At 36.9% G+C, this 16331-nt stretch overlaps 1 protein-coding gene across 5 annotated transcripts in view; it reads left to right on the forward strand.

The window, feature by feature from the left end:
- Positions 1-16331, forward strand: part of DPH5 (diphthamide biosynthesis 5) — a 77580-nt gene that overhangs the window by 44239 nt on the left and 17010 nt on the right. For all 5 annotated transcript variants that reach the window (XM_030824985.1, XM_030824983.1, XM_030824984.1 and 2 more), the window contains exons 3-4: positions 1183-1307; positions 9416-9524. In XM_030824985.1, the coding sequence (XP_030680845.1) occupies positions 1183-1307; positions 9416-9524 (234 nt within the window). The remainder of the gene's footprint in view (positions 1-1182; positions 1308-9415; positions 9525-16331) is intronic.

A 16331-nucleotide genomic window follows, 5' to 3' on the forward strand; every position in this document is an offset into this window, starting at 1 on the left:
CCTCCAAAGTGCTGTGATTACAGGTGAGAGCCACTGCACCCGGCGGAGGTTTACCACTCTTGACCTCTACACTGTACTGTGCCTCTGTATTCTTAAGGATAGATAATAGCTACACAAAGTGTAACTTCACAGAACACCTACAGAGAAGGTAGGATTCAAGCAAAATGGTCAATGCTGGATCCTGCCCTGCTTAATAATTTGTTCATGTACTCATTTGTTTGACAGATATTATTGAGTACCAGACACCGTTGCACTACAGCAATCCTTACAACTTTTAGTAACTCACTCAAAGTTCTCAGTATGTAAGAAACCATATTATTTATCTATGCATCCAGTTTTACTCCATTTGAATTACTTATTACTTCTCAGGAAATCAGTTTTAAGATTCATGATCCTTCATTCTGTACTGGCTGACGAGATGAAAAAAAAGAAAAGGATTCATGGTCTTGCATAATAGCCTGTAAACACTATCAGATGACCACTAGCTTACTAGCTCACTCTCTACTGGATTTGTTCTCTAGAGTTGAGCTGCAGGGAATTAAATCACAAGCCAATTTGTTTGCAAACTTCCTACATATTTAGAATTCAGTTATTGCTCCTGCAACTCTGCCTTTTTAGCAGAAACTAAGGAATATAGTTTTAAATTAGTATCTTTTGCATTTATGTAGGAATGTTCACTGGTTCTGTAAACAGCTAATTTTCTATTATTTCTCATTGGTGCTGCCTTTTTTTTCTAGCTGAGTTGCCATATGTTTAACCATTGAAAATTTAATAAAAGCCAAACCACCATGTTTGTTTAAACTTATTGTTTAATATATTTATTCTGTATTACATCATGTTTCTGAAGTAGGGCTCACGTGTACATATCCCGTATTCATCCTACAGTGTTCTGCTTGGCCTTTTGAACCAAATTTAGAAATAAATTTAAAATGCAAAAAGCCTCAGATGTTAAGAGGTTCGCCTCCTTTGGGATATTAAGACAGCCCCAGATACAGAGTTTAATTGCAACATGATATAAAGTACTGGCTCACTGATGAGTTGTATTGAATGATCTGTGTTTGGGTGGTTGCCAAGATATGCACCAGTCCCAAACAAAGAGTGTGTGTGTGTGTGTGTGTGTGTGTGTGCGTGTGTGCGTGTATGTGTGTTAGAATGGTCACCTGCTGTCTCTTATGTCTGTAGGAAGAGTTTTACAGAAGAAAATTGATTCTTGCTGATAGAGAAGAAGTGGAACAAGAAGCAGATAATATTTTAAAGGATGCTGATATCAGTGATGTTGCGTTCCTTGTGGTTGGTGATCCATTTGGGTAAGTCAAGGCAGATATTTTGAGTTTTTAACTCATTTACTTTTTTTTAATCAGTAAGAATTATTCTATTGCATTTAAAACTTTTACCTGCCAGGTCCTTTTTTTTTTTTTTTTTTTTTTTTTGAGACGGAGTCTCGCTTTGTCACCCAGGCTGGAGTGCAGTGGCGCGATCTCGGCTCACTGCAAGCTCCGCCTCCTGGGTTCACACCATTCTCCTGCCTCAGCCTCCCGAGTAGCTGGGATTACAGGCGCCTGCAACCACGCCCGGCTAATTTTTTTAAATTTTTAGTAGAGATGGGGTTTCACCGTGGTCTCGATCTCCTGACCTCGTGATCCGCCCGCCTCGGCCTCCCAAAGTGCTGGGATTACAGGCGTGAGCCACCGTGCCCGGCCTGCCAGGTCCTGATAAGGAACTCTGTTTACTTAAGCTCTATCTAAAATGTCATAGTTTAAACTTTCATGATCTTTGAGATTAATGAAGAAAAGCTACTTAGTAAATATATCATCATATGTATCACTACATTATCAAGTGTCAACTATGAAGTTTGTATCATTGCTTCTGCTGTTTTAGAAGGTCATGTAGGGCAACAAATGCCTTAACTGGTATATCATTATTAAATAGTTCATTACATTATCAAAAGTCATGCCTGCCATTTGCTGCTGATAATTTCAAGCATCTTCGACTTCTTTTGTCCTAGGTTTTTTTTTTTCCTTTTGTAATCATCTACTATTTGGCAATACTGCCATCACTTTGCTTGCCTTGAATTTATCGTTTATCAAGTCTCTGATTTCAATTTCTTATGTCTGTTGGGAACCCTGTTCTTTGTCATTACCATGAAGATGGACATCTACTGCCTAGTCAAGCATCATCAATCTCTAATGTCAAGCCAAACAGAAGAGTTCTTTGTCTACAGCTGGTTACCTAAGATTTATATTACAGATTTAAGGAACATAAGGACCATGTAAGACCTTGGAGGGGATAGGAATTTAATTTAAATACAGTGGTAAACTTTTGCAGGATTCAAAGCAGGAAAAGTCAAAATCTGATTAGCATTAAAAGATCACTCTAAATGCTTAGCTAAATGGATTTTAGGGAGGCAAGAATGTTTTTGATGGAAAAGAGAAAAAGATGGGAACATATTTAGAAGAAGAATGCCAAGATGAATGTGGTGGATAAGGAAAAGGAAAGGAGTAAATCTGACTCCCAGGATTCTAGCTTTATAAATGAGTGGTTGATAATGTCACTTGAAAACTGGTAGAGAACAGGATTTGGAGAAACAAAAATTGGTTCTGGAAATATGTTAACTTTGAAATGTCAAGTAGGCAGTTAGCTGCTGCTAGAGCTTGGGTTGGGAGGTCATCCTAGATAAATGGCTTTTGAAGTCATCAGTATGTTTATAGTGTTTAAAGCTGGAGGAATGGATAGAATCAGCTTAGGAGAGAAGAGTGGGAAAAGAAGAGGACCTAGGATAGCCCTAGGAAACCTTGGAATTTCATCGTGTACCTAGAGCCAGAGGAGGAGGGAGAAAAAGCAAGAGAGTATGTTGTCACAGAAGCCAGGAAAAGAGACTATTCAAAAAGGAAAGACTGAATAGCTTCAATATAACACTGAAAATTTGACTGTAAGATGAGGACAGAAATAAGTGTATGAATTTAAAGACATGATGTTTGGAGTTGATTAGTGGTGGTTTTATGGAGGAGTTGGAACCTGAGCTGGGTTTGGATAGAGTTCAACAGATGGAGATTATGGGGTGGGCCAGGAGAAAGGTAGAGGAAGAATGCTCACATAAGTGAAAAAACTGAGGCACAGAGAAAGTACCTTGATGTAATTGTTCCCATGCTCAAAAACCTTCAGTGACTTCTCATGACCTTAAATCTTGAAGTCTTTCTTTTTTCTCTAGCTACTCTTTAACTGCTATGCTAGAACCAAATGGTACAACTTTCCATTTCATAAGTGTTTTATAATATTCTTCCCTCATTTCTTTACTCAAGCTTTTTCCTTAAAACAGTTCTTCTCAGTTCCTAATTATACCTAATTGTACTATAAAATTAGTATACAGCTCAGATGCTACCTCTTTCATTCCTGTTTTATTCCAGAGTGCCTTTTTTTTTTTCCATTTTAAACTCCTTTAATTTGCCCTTTCTTAGTGATTCATCGTATATAGCCTTGTATTTAAATTCAGATTTAAGGAATATTTACTGTACTGCAGTTATTTTTTATTTACTGGCAGATTATAGTTAGGATATGATAGTTGGAAATGGCATGGTGGGGAATGTGTAATTGTAATTGGAATTTGAGTGGATTAAATGGAGGAGAAATCAGGTAAGGAATATCGAATGCAGCAAGGCACTGAAATTCTTAGATATGAGCAAAAAATATCCCTTATTTAATTTTAAGACCCCTTCTTATTTAAATAAAATATATAAAAATAAGATTGTTTAAGATGCTGGATCTTAAATTCTTTTTTTCAGTATTTTTAAAATGGTAAAATGACACAAGATAAAATGTGTCATTTTAACCATTTTAGTGTACAGTTCAGTGGCATACTAAGTACATTCACATTGTTGTGCAACTATCAGCACTGTCCATCTCCAACAATATGAAGTTCTTGAAGACAATTTAAAGTCATAGTTAAGTAAGTTCATGTAGTCTCATCTTTGTTCTTTTACCCAGGTTATTGAAAGGAATATGGAAATAGATCACACGAAGAAAGTAAATGAGTCTAAAAAAATAGACTAAATCAATAGAACTTAATCACTGTGAGAGTTGACAGTCTCAAACATTCTATCCCTAATTCTCTGCATAAGAAGTCTTTATTAAACACACTGTTTCTAATGATGGTTCTGTTTTATTATTCCATTCTGTATTTCAATATGCTCTGTAACTGTATTATTATAATGAATACGAAATTTTTATCCCTATGTTGTATGCCGTTTCCTTAGTGGCATACATATACAGATAATATGTCCTGATGTAGGCTGTTTGACTGCTTCCATTCCATGTAATGAATGTGAACAGTGCTTGGCACCTAATAACTATAAAATCAATGGCAGCATTATTATTATTAGTCTATTTTTCTTCAGTATAAATAAAGCTATCATGTATAAATTTATGTATATGATACCTGCCTCCCTCCCACTTCCTTATCCCCATATTTTAGATTGTTTCCTTATGGTAGATCCTCCAAAATAGGTTTTTAGAAATAAAATATCAAAAGGTATGGACATGGACATTTTCTAGAATAAAGCATATTGTCAATTATTTTTCAAAAGGATAGTGCCAAGTGTTAGTGCTTCCATAGTTCATGAAAACCTCATTTTCACTATATCATTGTAAACATTACTGAATTTCTGGCCCAGCAGCCACACTTATGTCAAAAAGGGAGGCACTATAAAATTTAAAACAAACATACTAGCCGGCGCGGTGGCTCACACTGTAATCCCAGCACTTTGGGAGGCTGAGGCGGGTGGATTGCCTGAGCTCAGGAGTTCAAAACCAGCCTGGGCAACGTGGCGAAACCCCATCTCTACTAAAAATACAAAAAATTAGCCAGGCATGGTGGCAAGCGCCTGTAATCCCAGCTACTCAGGAGGCTGAGGCAGGAGAATTGATTGAACCCGGGAGGTGGAGGTTGCATGAGCCAAGATCGTGCCACTGCACTCCAGCCTGAGCAATGGAGCAAGACTCTGTCTCAAAAAAAAAAAAAATCAGATTTTGTATATTCAAATTGGTCACCTTTATGTACTTTATTTTATCGATTCCATTAATCAGAACATTTTTGGATCTCCTTTTTTGAAATTGCCTTTAGAACAATTTCAAGTAACAAGCATGTTATTACAGACACATTTATTATTATTTCTGAGCATAGATACTATACACATATGTGATTTTAGATAGAGCCATATACCTAGAAATAGTAAATTTGTTTGTGTGTATATGTATGTGTCTACTCATTTTAAATAAACTTGTGATAGAGATGTAATTTTGAACCAGTTTTCCTTTTTCATTTACTTAAATAACTCACCAAGTAACTGATTTAGTTTTCTTTACTCTTAATATTAAGTAGTGAGATTCTGTTGAAGGTGATACTAAAAACAATTCTTTATAATTGATATTCATGTTATTTTTTAAAAGCTTATTTGAAATCAAATTAATGATTATTTTTCATAGTAGTTTTATTTTATGTATGTGATTAAAAACAGGCTTCCCTGGTGGGCATTTGTTAATATGTATCTGACTGCTTCATGGGGTGAAAGCCCTTTATCTTCCTACTTGGTATGCATTGACCAGTCCACAGGTTCTGCTTGTTTGCATGTGTGGTTTCTCAGACATGCTAATGTTGCTTTACCCAGTAGGGCCTGGAATTTTTATTAGGAGGGAAAAAGGCCTTTAAAATGCAGTTCTAAATTGATAAGGGGTTACATTTCACATGTCCATATTTATATTTATCTATAGTCTTTCTTTACTCCAATCTACCTACTTACAATCTTGAGATCTTATCTTAAAAAAGGAAAGGCAACAGGTCAAATATGCATACACGTATATATGCATACACACATCCTAATTATACACAATAACCAAATGAAAACAGTTATAAATAAAACGACTGCTGGACCGATATAAAATGCAATATTATATGAGATAGGACTCTCATATAAAGACTGAGTGACAAGCAGTGAAAATTTATGTACGGGCCTACCTTGTTTTATTGTGTTTTGCTTTATTTCATTTCACATACATTGCATTTTTTAAAAATTGAAGGTTTGTGGCAACTTTGCACTGAGCAATCCTATTGGTGCCATTTTTTTCTGACAGCATGTTCTCACTTCCTGTCTCTGTGTTACATTTTGGTAATTATTGTGATATTTCAAGCTTTTTCATTTTTACATCTGTTAATGGTGATTTGTGATCAGTGATCTTTGATGTTACTATTGTACTTTGGGTTGCCACAAACCAAGCACATATAAAATGGCGAACTTAACTGATAAATGTTGTGTGTGTTCTGACTGCTCCCACCAACCAGCCATTCCCCTAACTCTCTCTCCCTCTTCTCGGGCCTCCCTTTTACGAGAGACCCAACAATATTGAAGTTAGGTCAATTAATAACCCTACAATGACCTCAAAGTGTTCAAGTGAAAGAGTCACATGTCTCTCACTTTGAATCAAAAGCTAGAAATGAGGAAGGCATATAGAAATCCAAGAGGCTGTGTGCAGTGGCTCACACCTGTAATCCCAGCACTTTGGGAGGCCAAGGTGGGCAGATCACCTCAAGTCAGGAGTTCAAGACCAGCCTGGCCAACATGACTAAACCCCATCTCTACCAAGAAATACAAAAATTAGCTGGGCATGGTGGCAGGTGCCTGTAATCCCAGCTACCCGGGAGGCTGAGGCAGGGACAATTGCTTGAACCCAGGAGGTGCAGGTTGCAGTGAGCCGAGATCACGCTACTGCACTCCAGCGTGGGTGACATAGCGAGATTCCGTGTCAAAAAAAAAAAAAGAAAAGGAAAGCCAAGATAGGCTGAAAACTAGGCCTTTTTCATCAAACAGCCAAGTTATGTATGCAAAGGAAAAGTTCTTTTTTTTTAGAAGGAGTCTCATTCTGTCGCCCAGGCTGTAGTGCAGTGGCACGATCTCAGCTCACTGCAAGCTCCGCCTCCCGGTTTCACGCCATTCTCCTGCCTCAGCCTCCCAAGTAGCTGGGACTACAGGCGCCTGCCACCACACCCAGCTAACTTTTTGTATTTTTAGTAGAGACGGGGTTTCACCGTGTTGGCCAGGATGGTCTCGATCTCCTGACCTCGTGATCTGCCTGCCTCAGCCTCCCAAAGTGCTGGGATTACAGGCGTGAGCCACCGCACCTGGCCAGAAAAGTTCTTAAAGGAAATTAAAAGTGCTACTCTTAGAAATGCTCTAATGATAAGGAAGTAAAACAGACTTATTGCTGATAGGGAGAAAGTTTTAGTGTTCTGTATAGAAGACCAAACCTGCCACAATATTCCCTTAAGCTAAAGTCTAATCCAGGGCAAGGCCCGAACTCTCTTCAAGTCTATGAAGGCTGACAGGGGTGAGGAAGCTGCAGAAAAATAGTTCCAAGCTAGCTGAGGTTGGTTCATGAGGTTTAGGGAAAAAAGTTGTCTCTATAACATAAATGTATGAGCTGTGGAAACAAGTTATCCAGAAGGTCTAGCTAAGATAACTGATGAATCACTACACAGTAGATTTTCAATGTGGATGAAACAGCCTTCTTTTGGAAGAGGATGCCTTGTAGGACTTTAATTGCTAGAGAGGAGAAGTGAATGCTGGACTTAAAAGGTCTGGCTAACTCTTGGTAGGGCTAATGCAGCTGGTGACTCTAGATTGAAGCCAGTGCTCATATATATAGTCTTATGAAAATCCTAGGGCCTGTAAGAACTATGCTAAATCTATTCTCCCTGTGTGCTGTAAGTGAAACAAGAAAACCTGAATGACAGCACATCTGTTTACAGCATGGTTCACTGAATATTTTAAACCCACGCTTGAGACCTACTGCTCAAAAAAATAGATTTCTTTCAAAACATTATTGCTCATTGACAATGCACTTGGTCACCCAAGAGCTCAGGCAGTGTACAAGAAGATTACTATTTTTATGCCTGCTAACCCAACATCTATTCTACAGCTCATGGATCAAGGAGTAATTTTGACTTTCAAGTCTTTCTGTCTAAGAAATACATTTTGTGAGGCTGTAGCTGCCCTACATAGTGATTTCTCTGATGAGTCTGGGCGAAGTAAATTGAAAACCTTCTGGAAAGGATTCACCATTCTAGATGTCATTTAAAATATTCATGATTCATGAGAAGAGTTAAAAATACCCACATTAATAGGAGTTTGGGAGTGGTCGAATGAATGAATGACTTTGAGGGCTTCAAGACTTCATTGCAGGAAGTAACTGTAGATATGGTAGAAATACCAAGAGAACTAGAATTAGAAGTGGAGCCTGAAGATATGATGGAATTACTTCAATCTTAGGATAAAACTTGAACAGATGAAGAGTTGCTTCTTATGGACAGGCAAAGAAGTGGTTTCATGAGATGAAATCTATTCTTGATGAAGATGCTGTGAACATTGTTGAGATGACAAAGGATTTAGAATATCACATAAACTTAGTTGATAGATTACTAGCAGGGTTTGAGAAGATTGGCTCCAATTTTGAAAGAGGTTCCACTGTGGGTGAAATGGTATCACACAACGTTGCATGCTACAGAGAAATCTTTCATGAAAGGAAAAGTCAATCAATGCAGCAAATTTCATTGTTTTATTTTAAGAAATTGCCACAGCCACCCCCATCTTCAGCAACCACCACCCTGATCAGTTAGCAGCCATCAACATGGAGGCAAGACCATCCGCTAGCAAAAAGATTACAACTCACTGAAGGCTCAGATGATTGTTGGCATTTTGTAGCAATAAAGTATTTTTAAACTAAGATATGCACATTTTCTAGACATAATGCTATTACACACTTAACAGACTACAGTATAGTATAAACATAACTTTTATATGCACTAAGAAACAAAAAAAAAAATGGCTGGCTATATTTTGATATTCACATTATTGTGGTTATCTTGACCCAAACTTGCAATATCTTCATGGTATACCTGTATATTCTGCCTTATATTTTAAATACAAAGACAAAGCCTTCAAAATAGAGCAGTGATTCTAGTTGTGCCCTAATTTAGAATTTTAGAGCAGTAATTTTAAGAATTTAAAAAGGCTCTGAGACCAAAGAGCTTAAGAATCGCTGCTCAAGAGTTAAGTTGCTGAGCTTATATTTCATAGATGTCTTTTTCAGGTATTTACAGGACAAAGGGCAAGTTAAGGTCCCTTTCTTAAGTAGCTGCCAAGGCTGCTTTAGGAGTGTTATAGTAGCAGCTCAACATTTTAAGGGCATGTTTAGTCTTGCATTTTCTTGCTAAAAAGCTCAGATGAAAGCCTTATGCAGGTGCGTGGAAGAATTTGAAGAAAGGCAGTGCTCCTGCCTCTTTAATTGACATGAACTCAGGAAATATTATAGCTTTACTGTCTTAAAAGTGTTGTTTGCTTTAATCCAATCTAATCTTTTCTCACTACAGGGCTACAACACACAGTGATCTTGTTCTAAGAGCAACAAAGCTGGGAATTCCTTATAGAGTTATTCACAATGCCTCCATAATGAATGCTGTAGGCTGCTGTGGTTTACAGGTAATGCAACAAAGGAGGTTTTTCAGTGGAATTAAACAAAAATGTTTTATTTTTCCACAAATTGAAAACACATTTAATTGTATTTTATGAATCATAAAACATACTACTGTTTGATACTAGACTACTTAGTATATACATAGACTGAATTTTTTAACACCAATTTTTTTATGCTAGGTTTTCCCCCTTATTGGAATCGAACATTTAGATTTAGCTAGAAAAATGATTTTAACCTTATATCCAACTTGTACTTACATAAAAAGGAAAATATAAACTAATCACAATGGCGTACTCAGCATTGTCGAGGCCCATGATTTTTCATATAGTATTGTTTTGTGTGCTGTCAAGAGCATTGTGATGCTGCATTTCTTCATAGAATCAGTATAAAAGCTAAAAGCCAGTGATATAGGCTTTTAAACCAGGTTTGCAGTTATTGATTTGTAAAGTTTGTTATTTTTGTGTCCAACAGTCTTGGTTCTGAGGGGTTAGAGTGCCCCACAATTGTTTCCAAGATTTACTTCTTAGCTACTGATACTCATTTTCCAAGCTTGGTGTTTGTATTCTGATGTTCACACATGGATAATCCATGACAACTATGACTGCTGCTTGGCTAACAGTGGTTTTAAGACATCATCAATTGTTAAGACACATTCCTATTTTCAGATATATCATAATAGGAAAACAACATGCATCTTAGAAGCTGTGAAATAAAGTATTCCCCAATGTGTCTTCCTGAAACGCGTAATTTAAAAATAGATATTTTCAAGAAGATACGTTAGCATCAGGCACCAATGCTATGTCTATAGCTTTAGAGGACTATATTTTCTGTATGACTTGGAGAGAATATTTCAATTTAATTGACTAATACTGGCTTTTCATGTCAAAATGTTGCCTGTGTTTGTGAAGAACTAGAGAAAAAGTATAAATGATTGACCTGACCTGACAGTATTCACCACTTGCTCTTAGTTGTTATGTTTAAATTAGCATGGAATTTTGCTATCTTTTTTGTCCAAAATGCATACTTTTTAAAAAACCTTGCCCATTCAAGTCTTTTTTTCCCATTTTGAAACTCTTCTGAACATTTCTGTGTTGGAGTAAGTTGAATGCTATTCATGGAACTATAAAATGTTAGCGCTACAAAGAATGCTATAGGGATGGCGAAAATGATGCCAAAATATGTTCCCAAGGTCATTCAAGTAGGTAGATGGACCTAAAACTCTTGATCCCTAGTCCAGTATTCTTCCCTTCTGGGGGTGTCCAAGGGAGAGAGTACAGTCATGAGTTCTTAGTTTCTGTTGCTGGTTGGGCCAGTAAAGCCCCTTCCTCATCCCTCTTTTCTGCTTATCACTAGAGACAGAAACTAAAAACCATGGCTTCAGGCTGCTAAAAGCCTAAAACAAAACAAAACAAAACAGAACAGAAAAACCACAACAAAATAAGGCAGATTGGACAAGCTTGTGACAATGCTGCCTTTTAAGAATTGATGATGGATGGCTGGGCATGGCTCACACCTGTAATCCCAGCACTTTGGGAGGCCGAGGCAGGTGGATCACCTGGAGCCAGAAATTCAAGAACAGCCTGGCAAACATGGTGAAACCCCGTCTCTACTAAAAATACAAAAATTAGCTGGGCGTGGTGGCAGGGACCTGTAATCCCAGCTACTAGGGAGGCTGAGGCAGGAGAATCACCCTAATCCACAAGGCGGAGGTTGCAGTGAGCCGACATCGTGCCATTGCACTCCAGCCTGGGTAACAAGAGTGAAAACTCCATCTCAAAAAGAATTGATAACTGCTAGAAGAAAGAAAAAAAGGAGATAAATTATCATTTGATAAATAAAGATATGTAAACCTTAAGCTAATAGGGTTAGCTAACATACATTTTTACCATATTTCATATAATTTTGTGTCTTGTAAAGAAAGTTAACTAGCCCTTTCTCCATCGTATTTTGCTCTAAATTATAGCTGTTTTTAATTAATTTTTTTGCTTTTTTAAGCATAAAAATAGAACACATCCCATATAAATCTGTTTTGTAGACTGGTTAAAACTAAACCTGGGTGACCCTGTCCTTCTGATCCTCCACACTGATAGATAGGTAGAGTGTAATTGTTCTTGTGTCTAAGTTGGGTGAAGGTATTTGAGTAGGAATTTATGGTGAGAATTAGCAGTCTTCATATAAGCACCGACAGTCATATCCACATATTATTTTTCAAAAAACTTTCTCACACTTGTGTGTGGGATTTCTCTAAACAGCCACACACCATTTTCCCCCAGGTTAGTTTTATTATCTAATCTGGATATGAAATGACTATTTGTGTGAAAAACAGGAGGTGCCTTTTTAGGTTCTGTCTTATATAATGATCACATTTCTATGAAGATATACTTCTTGTACCACTGAAATTATTCATATCAGAAGAGGTAATTATTGATTGATTTTGTACAGTTTTCTAACATAAAAAGCACTAAAAATCATGCATAACACACTTAAATTTTAAAATAAATGTATAGATATCCTGCATAATGCAAGTACTTTGACAAAGTCTTCTTCCTTATAATAGCTGGCCTTTTTACTATTTGGATTAGCGCTTATGGAAGAAACAATAACCTAAATCTCTGGTTCTCAGACTTAGTATTTATTAGAATCACCTAGAGGGCTTGTAAGGCAGGTTGCTGGGCTTCATATTCAGACTTTCTGATATAGTAGATCTGGGATGGGGTCTGAGAATTTGTATTTCTAACAAATTCTCAGGTGATGCTGAAGCTATTGCTACAGGTACCATACTTTCAGAATTACCAACCTAGACAAATTAAAAACTTAGAAAGTGAAAGAACTGTGTTATCTTTTGTTTGGCATGGCAGGATTGGAAGAGTAGGTTTTTAATTCCCAGTATACACTTGTTAAATGTAGGATGTTGAGAGGTTATCTTGCCATGCTCTCTTGCTCAATTTTTTAAAAGGGAGATGAGAACCACTCTGAAAAGGCATTCTGTCATCTCCGCAAAAGAGCTTTCCATGAGTTCAAAAACAGCCATCAAGTTATCGAACAGAGTAGATTAAAGAGTAGCAGTATGAAATTTCTAACCTAGAAATAGACTTTTCAGCTATCAATTTATCAACCCCATTTGAACTATTCTGTTGTTTTTGTTGTTTTCTAAAGAAACAACATGCAGCGTTCAGAACCAACCACTGAGTATTGTTCATTACCTTTGTAGTTTATTAGCCAACAGAAAATTTCTGTTTATCACTATGATGGTAAAAATCGTTGTGTAACTATCTAACACTCCTTCATACACGCAGACATTCACACACACAGCCAGTTGATATGCACTATCCTACAGGCTTGCCATAAAATAAAATTCTTTACCACAAACTCCATATTCCTGATGAAAATTTTCCTTGTAAAATAAAAAGTGTATTAGAGGCTTCCAAGTTAGACATCTTTAAAGAGAATAGTGATCCATTCATTCAACAAATACTGTTAACCTACTTATTTTTCTAAGTGCCTTTGGATACAGTGATAAACTTGACCAATAGGGTCCTTGCTGTCAAAGAGATTCTGTTTTAGTGGGCAGAAGAGACAACGTCAATAAAATGATAAATATTAGATAATGGTAAGCATAAGAAATTCAAGTAGACTGGTATTTAGAGAGTGACTAAGTCGCTACTGAGGTCGGGGAGGTATCTCTAAGAAGGTGACATTTGAGATTCTAGATGAATCAAGAAGGAACTAGCATATTCCATACAGAGGAAACGGTCAGTGCAAAGGCCCTGAAGTGAGAATGAGCTTGGCTTGTTAAAGGAACCAAGGAAAGGCTTGTTGGACCATAGCAGGCAAGGGGAAGAGTGACCTGAGGTTGGATAGGTGGATAGAGCTGGATCACTAGGCTCTCATCCAACATTAGGAGTTTAGATGTTATCCTAAGTGACATAGATTGACATTGAAGGGTTTTAAGCAGTATAAATACTTGATCTGATAAATTTTTTAAAACATAAGCTTTGGCCAATATGTGGAGATTGAATTACTGCCAGGCAAGATTGGAATTGAGGAAATCAATTAGGAGGCTAATTACAGTCATTTAGAGGAAAGGTGATGGTGGCTTGTACTGTATGGAGTAGGGCATAAGAGAAGATTTAGAAAGTGAACTTGTAAGAGCATTTTCTATTAAGAGAATTGAGATTTGGGGAGATGTAGAGAGCCATTTCTACCTTACTGATAGTCCTAGGAAAGGAATTGGGGTCTTTATGCTAATGGGTCCTTTTCCACCATCTCCACTACCACAGTTATCATGGTTTGTACCCCCAAAGACTTGTTTATAGGCCTGGATTCTTCTATTACTATTGCTTGATTGGCTTCCTACTTTGGTTGGTTCTGTTAAACTTGTTATTGCTAGAGCAGTTGCCTCCTGTCACTAAGAGCCCTGTGCCAGTCTTTCTGTGCTTTCAGGACCATATATTAATCATAGAATTGATTATGTGGAAGAGTATGATTAGGTTTATCTTACTCCTAGACTCTTGAGGGTATGGATGTTGCCTTGAAGTCTCTGCTAATGTCTTGGGAAGAGTTAAAGTCATGGGGTAGATATTAAATACATGTATGTTAAGTGAAAGAAGCCAGACGTAGAAGTTCATGTATTATTTGATTATGTTTACATGAAGTGTCCCCAAAAGGCAAATCTGTAGAGACAGAAAGTAATTAATGGTTGTTTGGGGCTGGGCATTACAGGGATTAACTGTGAATGGACATAAGGGGTCTTAGTCAGGTGATGAAAAATGTTCTAAAATTAAGTATGGCAATGGTTGCACAGCGTGGTAATTTACTGAGGCTTAGAATATATATGTTGAATAAAAATTGACTACATATTGGGTAGAATTGGTAGAGGAAAAATATGATGGAAAAGATTTAGAATTGAACTTCAAATTAAAAGGCCTTGTTTTACTTCTTGCCTAGGCAATAACTAAGGTGTCATCTTCTCTGGATCTCAGATTCCTTTACTGTAAGGGTATGTGGTGAGGATTGGGAGGGAGATTGGATGAGAGTATTGGTTTTCAAACCACACCATGATGTATGAAGATGCTTTAGGGATTCTGCAGACAATGAAGTAATGACATAACACCAAATAACAAAGATTTAGATCCTCAAGGAGCCCAATTGTTATCTTTAACTCTATTGATGTTTTACTTAAGAATAGTTCATTTAGAAAAAAAGAACTAAATGTACACTAAGTGCCAGTAAAATGTATGAAAATTACTAAACTGGATAAGGTCTAATACAGATTTGGAAGCCAAAAAGCCAGCCTCTTTTCCAACATTTAGCAAAGATTATCTTGACTGAGATACATTAGGTACTCAAATTTTAATTCAATAAATTTTAGGATTTTTCACATTAAAATAATAGTTATAAACACATATACTTTAAAATCATGTTTTTAAATTCCTAACAGATACTTCTAACACTTGTATTTGTTTAACATTTTGCAGATTTTTCTAATGAAAGAAAAGCCTATTTGTATGTCTAAAGCCAGGAATGTTGGTTGTGTTTAGATGTCCTGGTAATGAAAATTTGCTTAATAAATTGAGGATCAATCTTAATAAATCAGAGATTTTTCTCAATACACAGAAGATAGGAGAATAAAGCCCTTTTCTTTGTTTTTTTTTGGGGGGGGAGGGGGTTGGGGGGGGGCCGGAGTCTCGCTCTGTTGCCCAGGCTGGAGTACAGTGGCACAATCTCAGCTCACTGCAAGCTCCGCCTCCTGGGTTCACGCCACTCTCCTGCCTCAGTCTCCCGAGTAGCTGGGACTACAGGCGCCCACCACCACACCCGGCTAATTTTTTTTATATTTTTAGTAGAGACGGAGTTTCACTGTGTTAGCCAGGATGGTCTCGATCTCCTGACCTCGTGATCCGCCTGCCTCGGCCTCCCAAAGTGCTGGGATTACAGGCATGAGCCACTGCGCCCAGCCAAAGTCCTTTTCTTGAATTCTTGAGTTTAACATTTCTGCAGAAGCAGTTAGCTTAGACATACAGAATCAGAACTGCTTCCATTTAGCATTGTTCCTGCTTTAGAAGAACCATTTTCCTTGATAATAAATGATTTCTATGCTCACAGAAAATTAGGAAGATATATTGAGTATAAAAAGAAAATAAAAAAGCATCCATAGTACCACCACCTAGAGGTATCCACAGTTACCAATTTTGGCACATTTCAGTCTTTTTATTCAACACTTAGTATGTGTATATTTACTTGATCTTATAGGCCAAACAAATATTAGAAGAAATTACAAATTCTGAAATACTTCTTTGTATAGAATTTTATTATCTTCTTAATCATTTGTGTGATAGAATATATTAGTTCTCTTATAGAAATTTGGTGACTGAAATGGTTTTAAAACATTTTTAAAGGCAGATAAATGAGACAGTTCCATGAAACCAGGTAGCAATGATTTTAGATAAAAACTGCATTATCAGTTGTGGCTGACTTCAGAGAAAAGGTTGTATAATTTCCTATCATTGTGAAACGTTTCCACTTTCTCTTGCTATTGCATGAGTGACCTTGAGTATTGCCATATGTTCATCTGTTTATATAATGCATTTGTAGTTTGGAAAAATGTATATTACTTTCGGAAAGTAACAACTCATTTCCTCTCTTTTTTTTAATACCACAATATTCATTGTGATAGTCAGCATTGTCGACCTTGTAGTGATTCTTATTGTTACTTTTCAGAAGCATTAATTGGTTTCATTGTTGTCCAGGGACTAATGTATGTGGTAATGAAAAACCCTAGCTTAATACAAAGAACACCTAGTTTTAGTGTT

This window comes from Nomascus leucogenys, chromosome 12 (assembly GCF_006542625.1).
Source record: "Nomascus leucogenys isolate Asia chromosome 12, Asia_NLE_v1, whole genome shotgun sequence".
NCBI lineage: Eukaryota > Metazoa > Chordata > Mammalia > Primates > Hylobatidae > Nomascus > Nomascus leucogenys.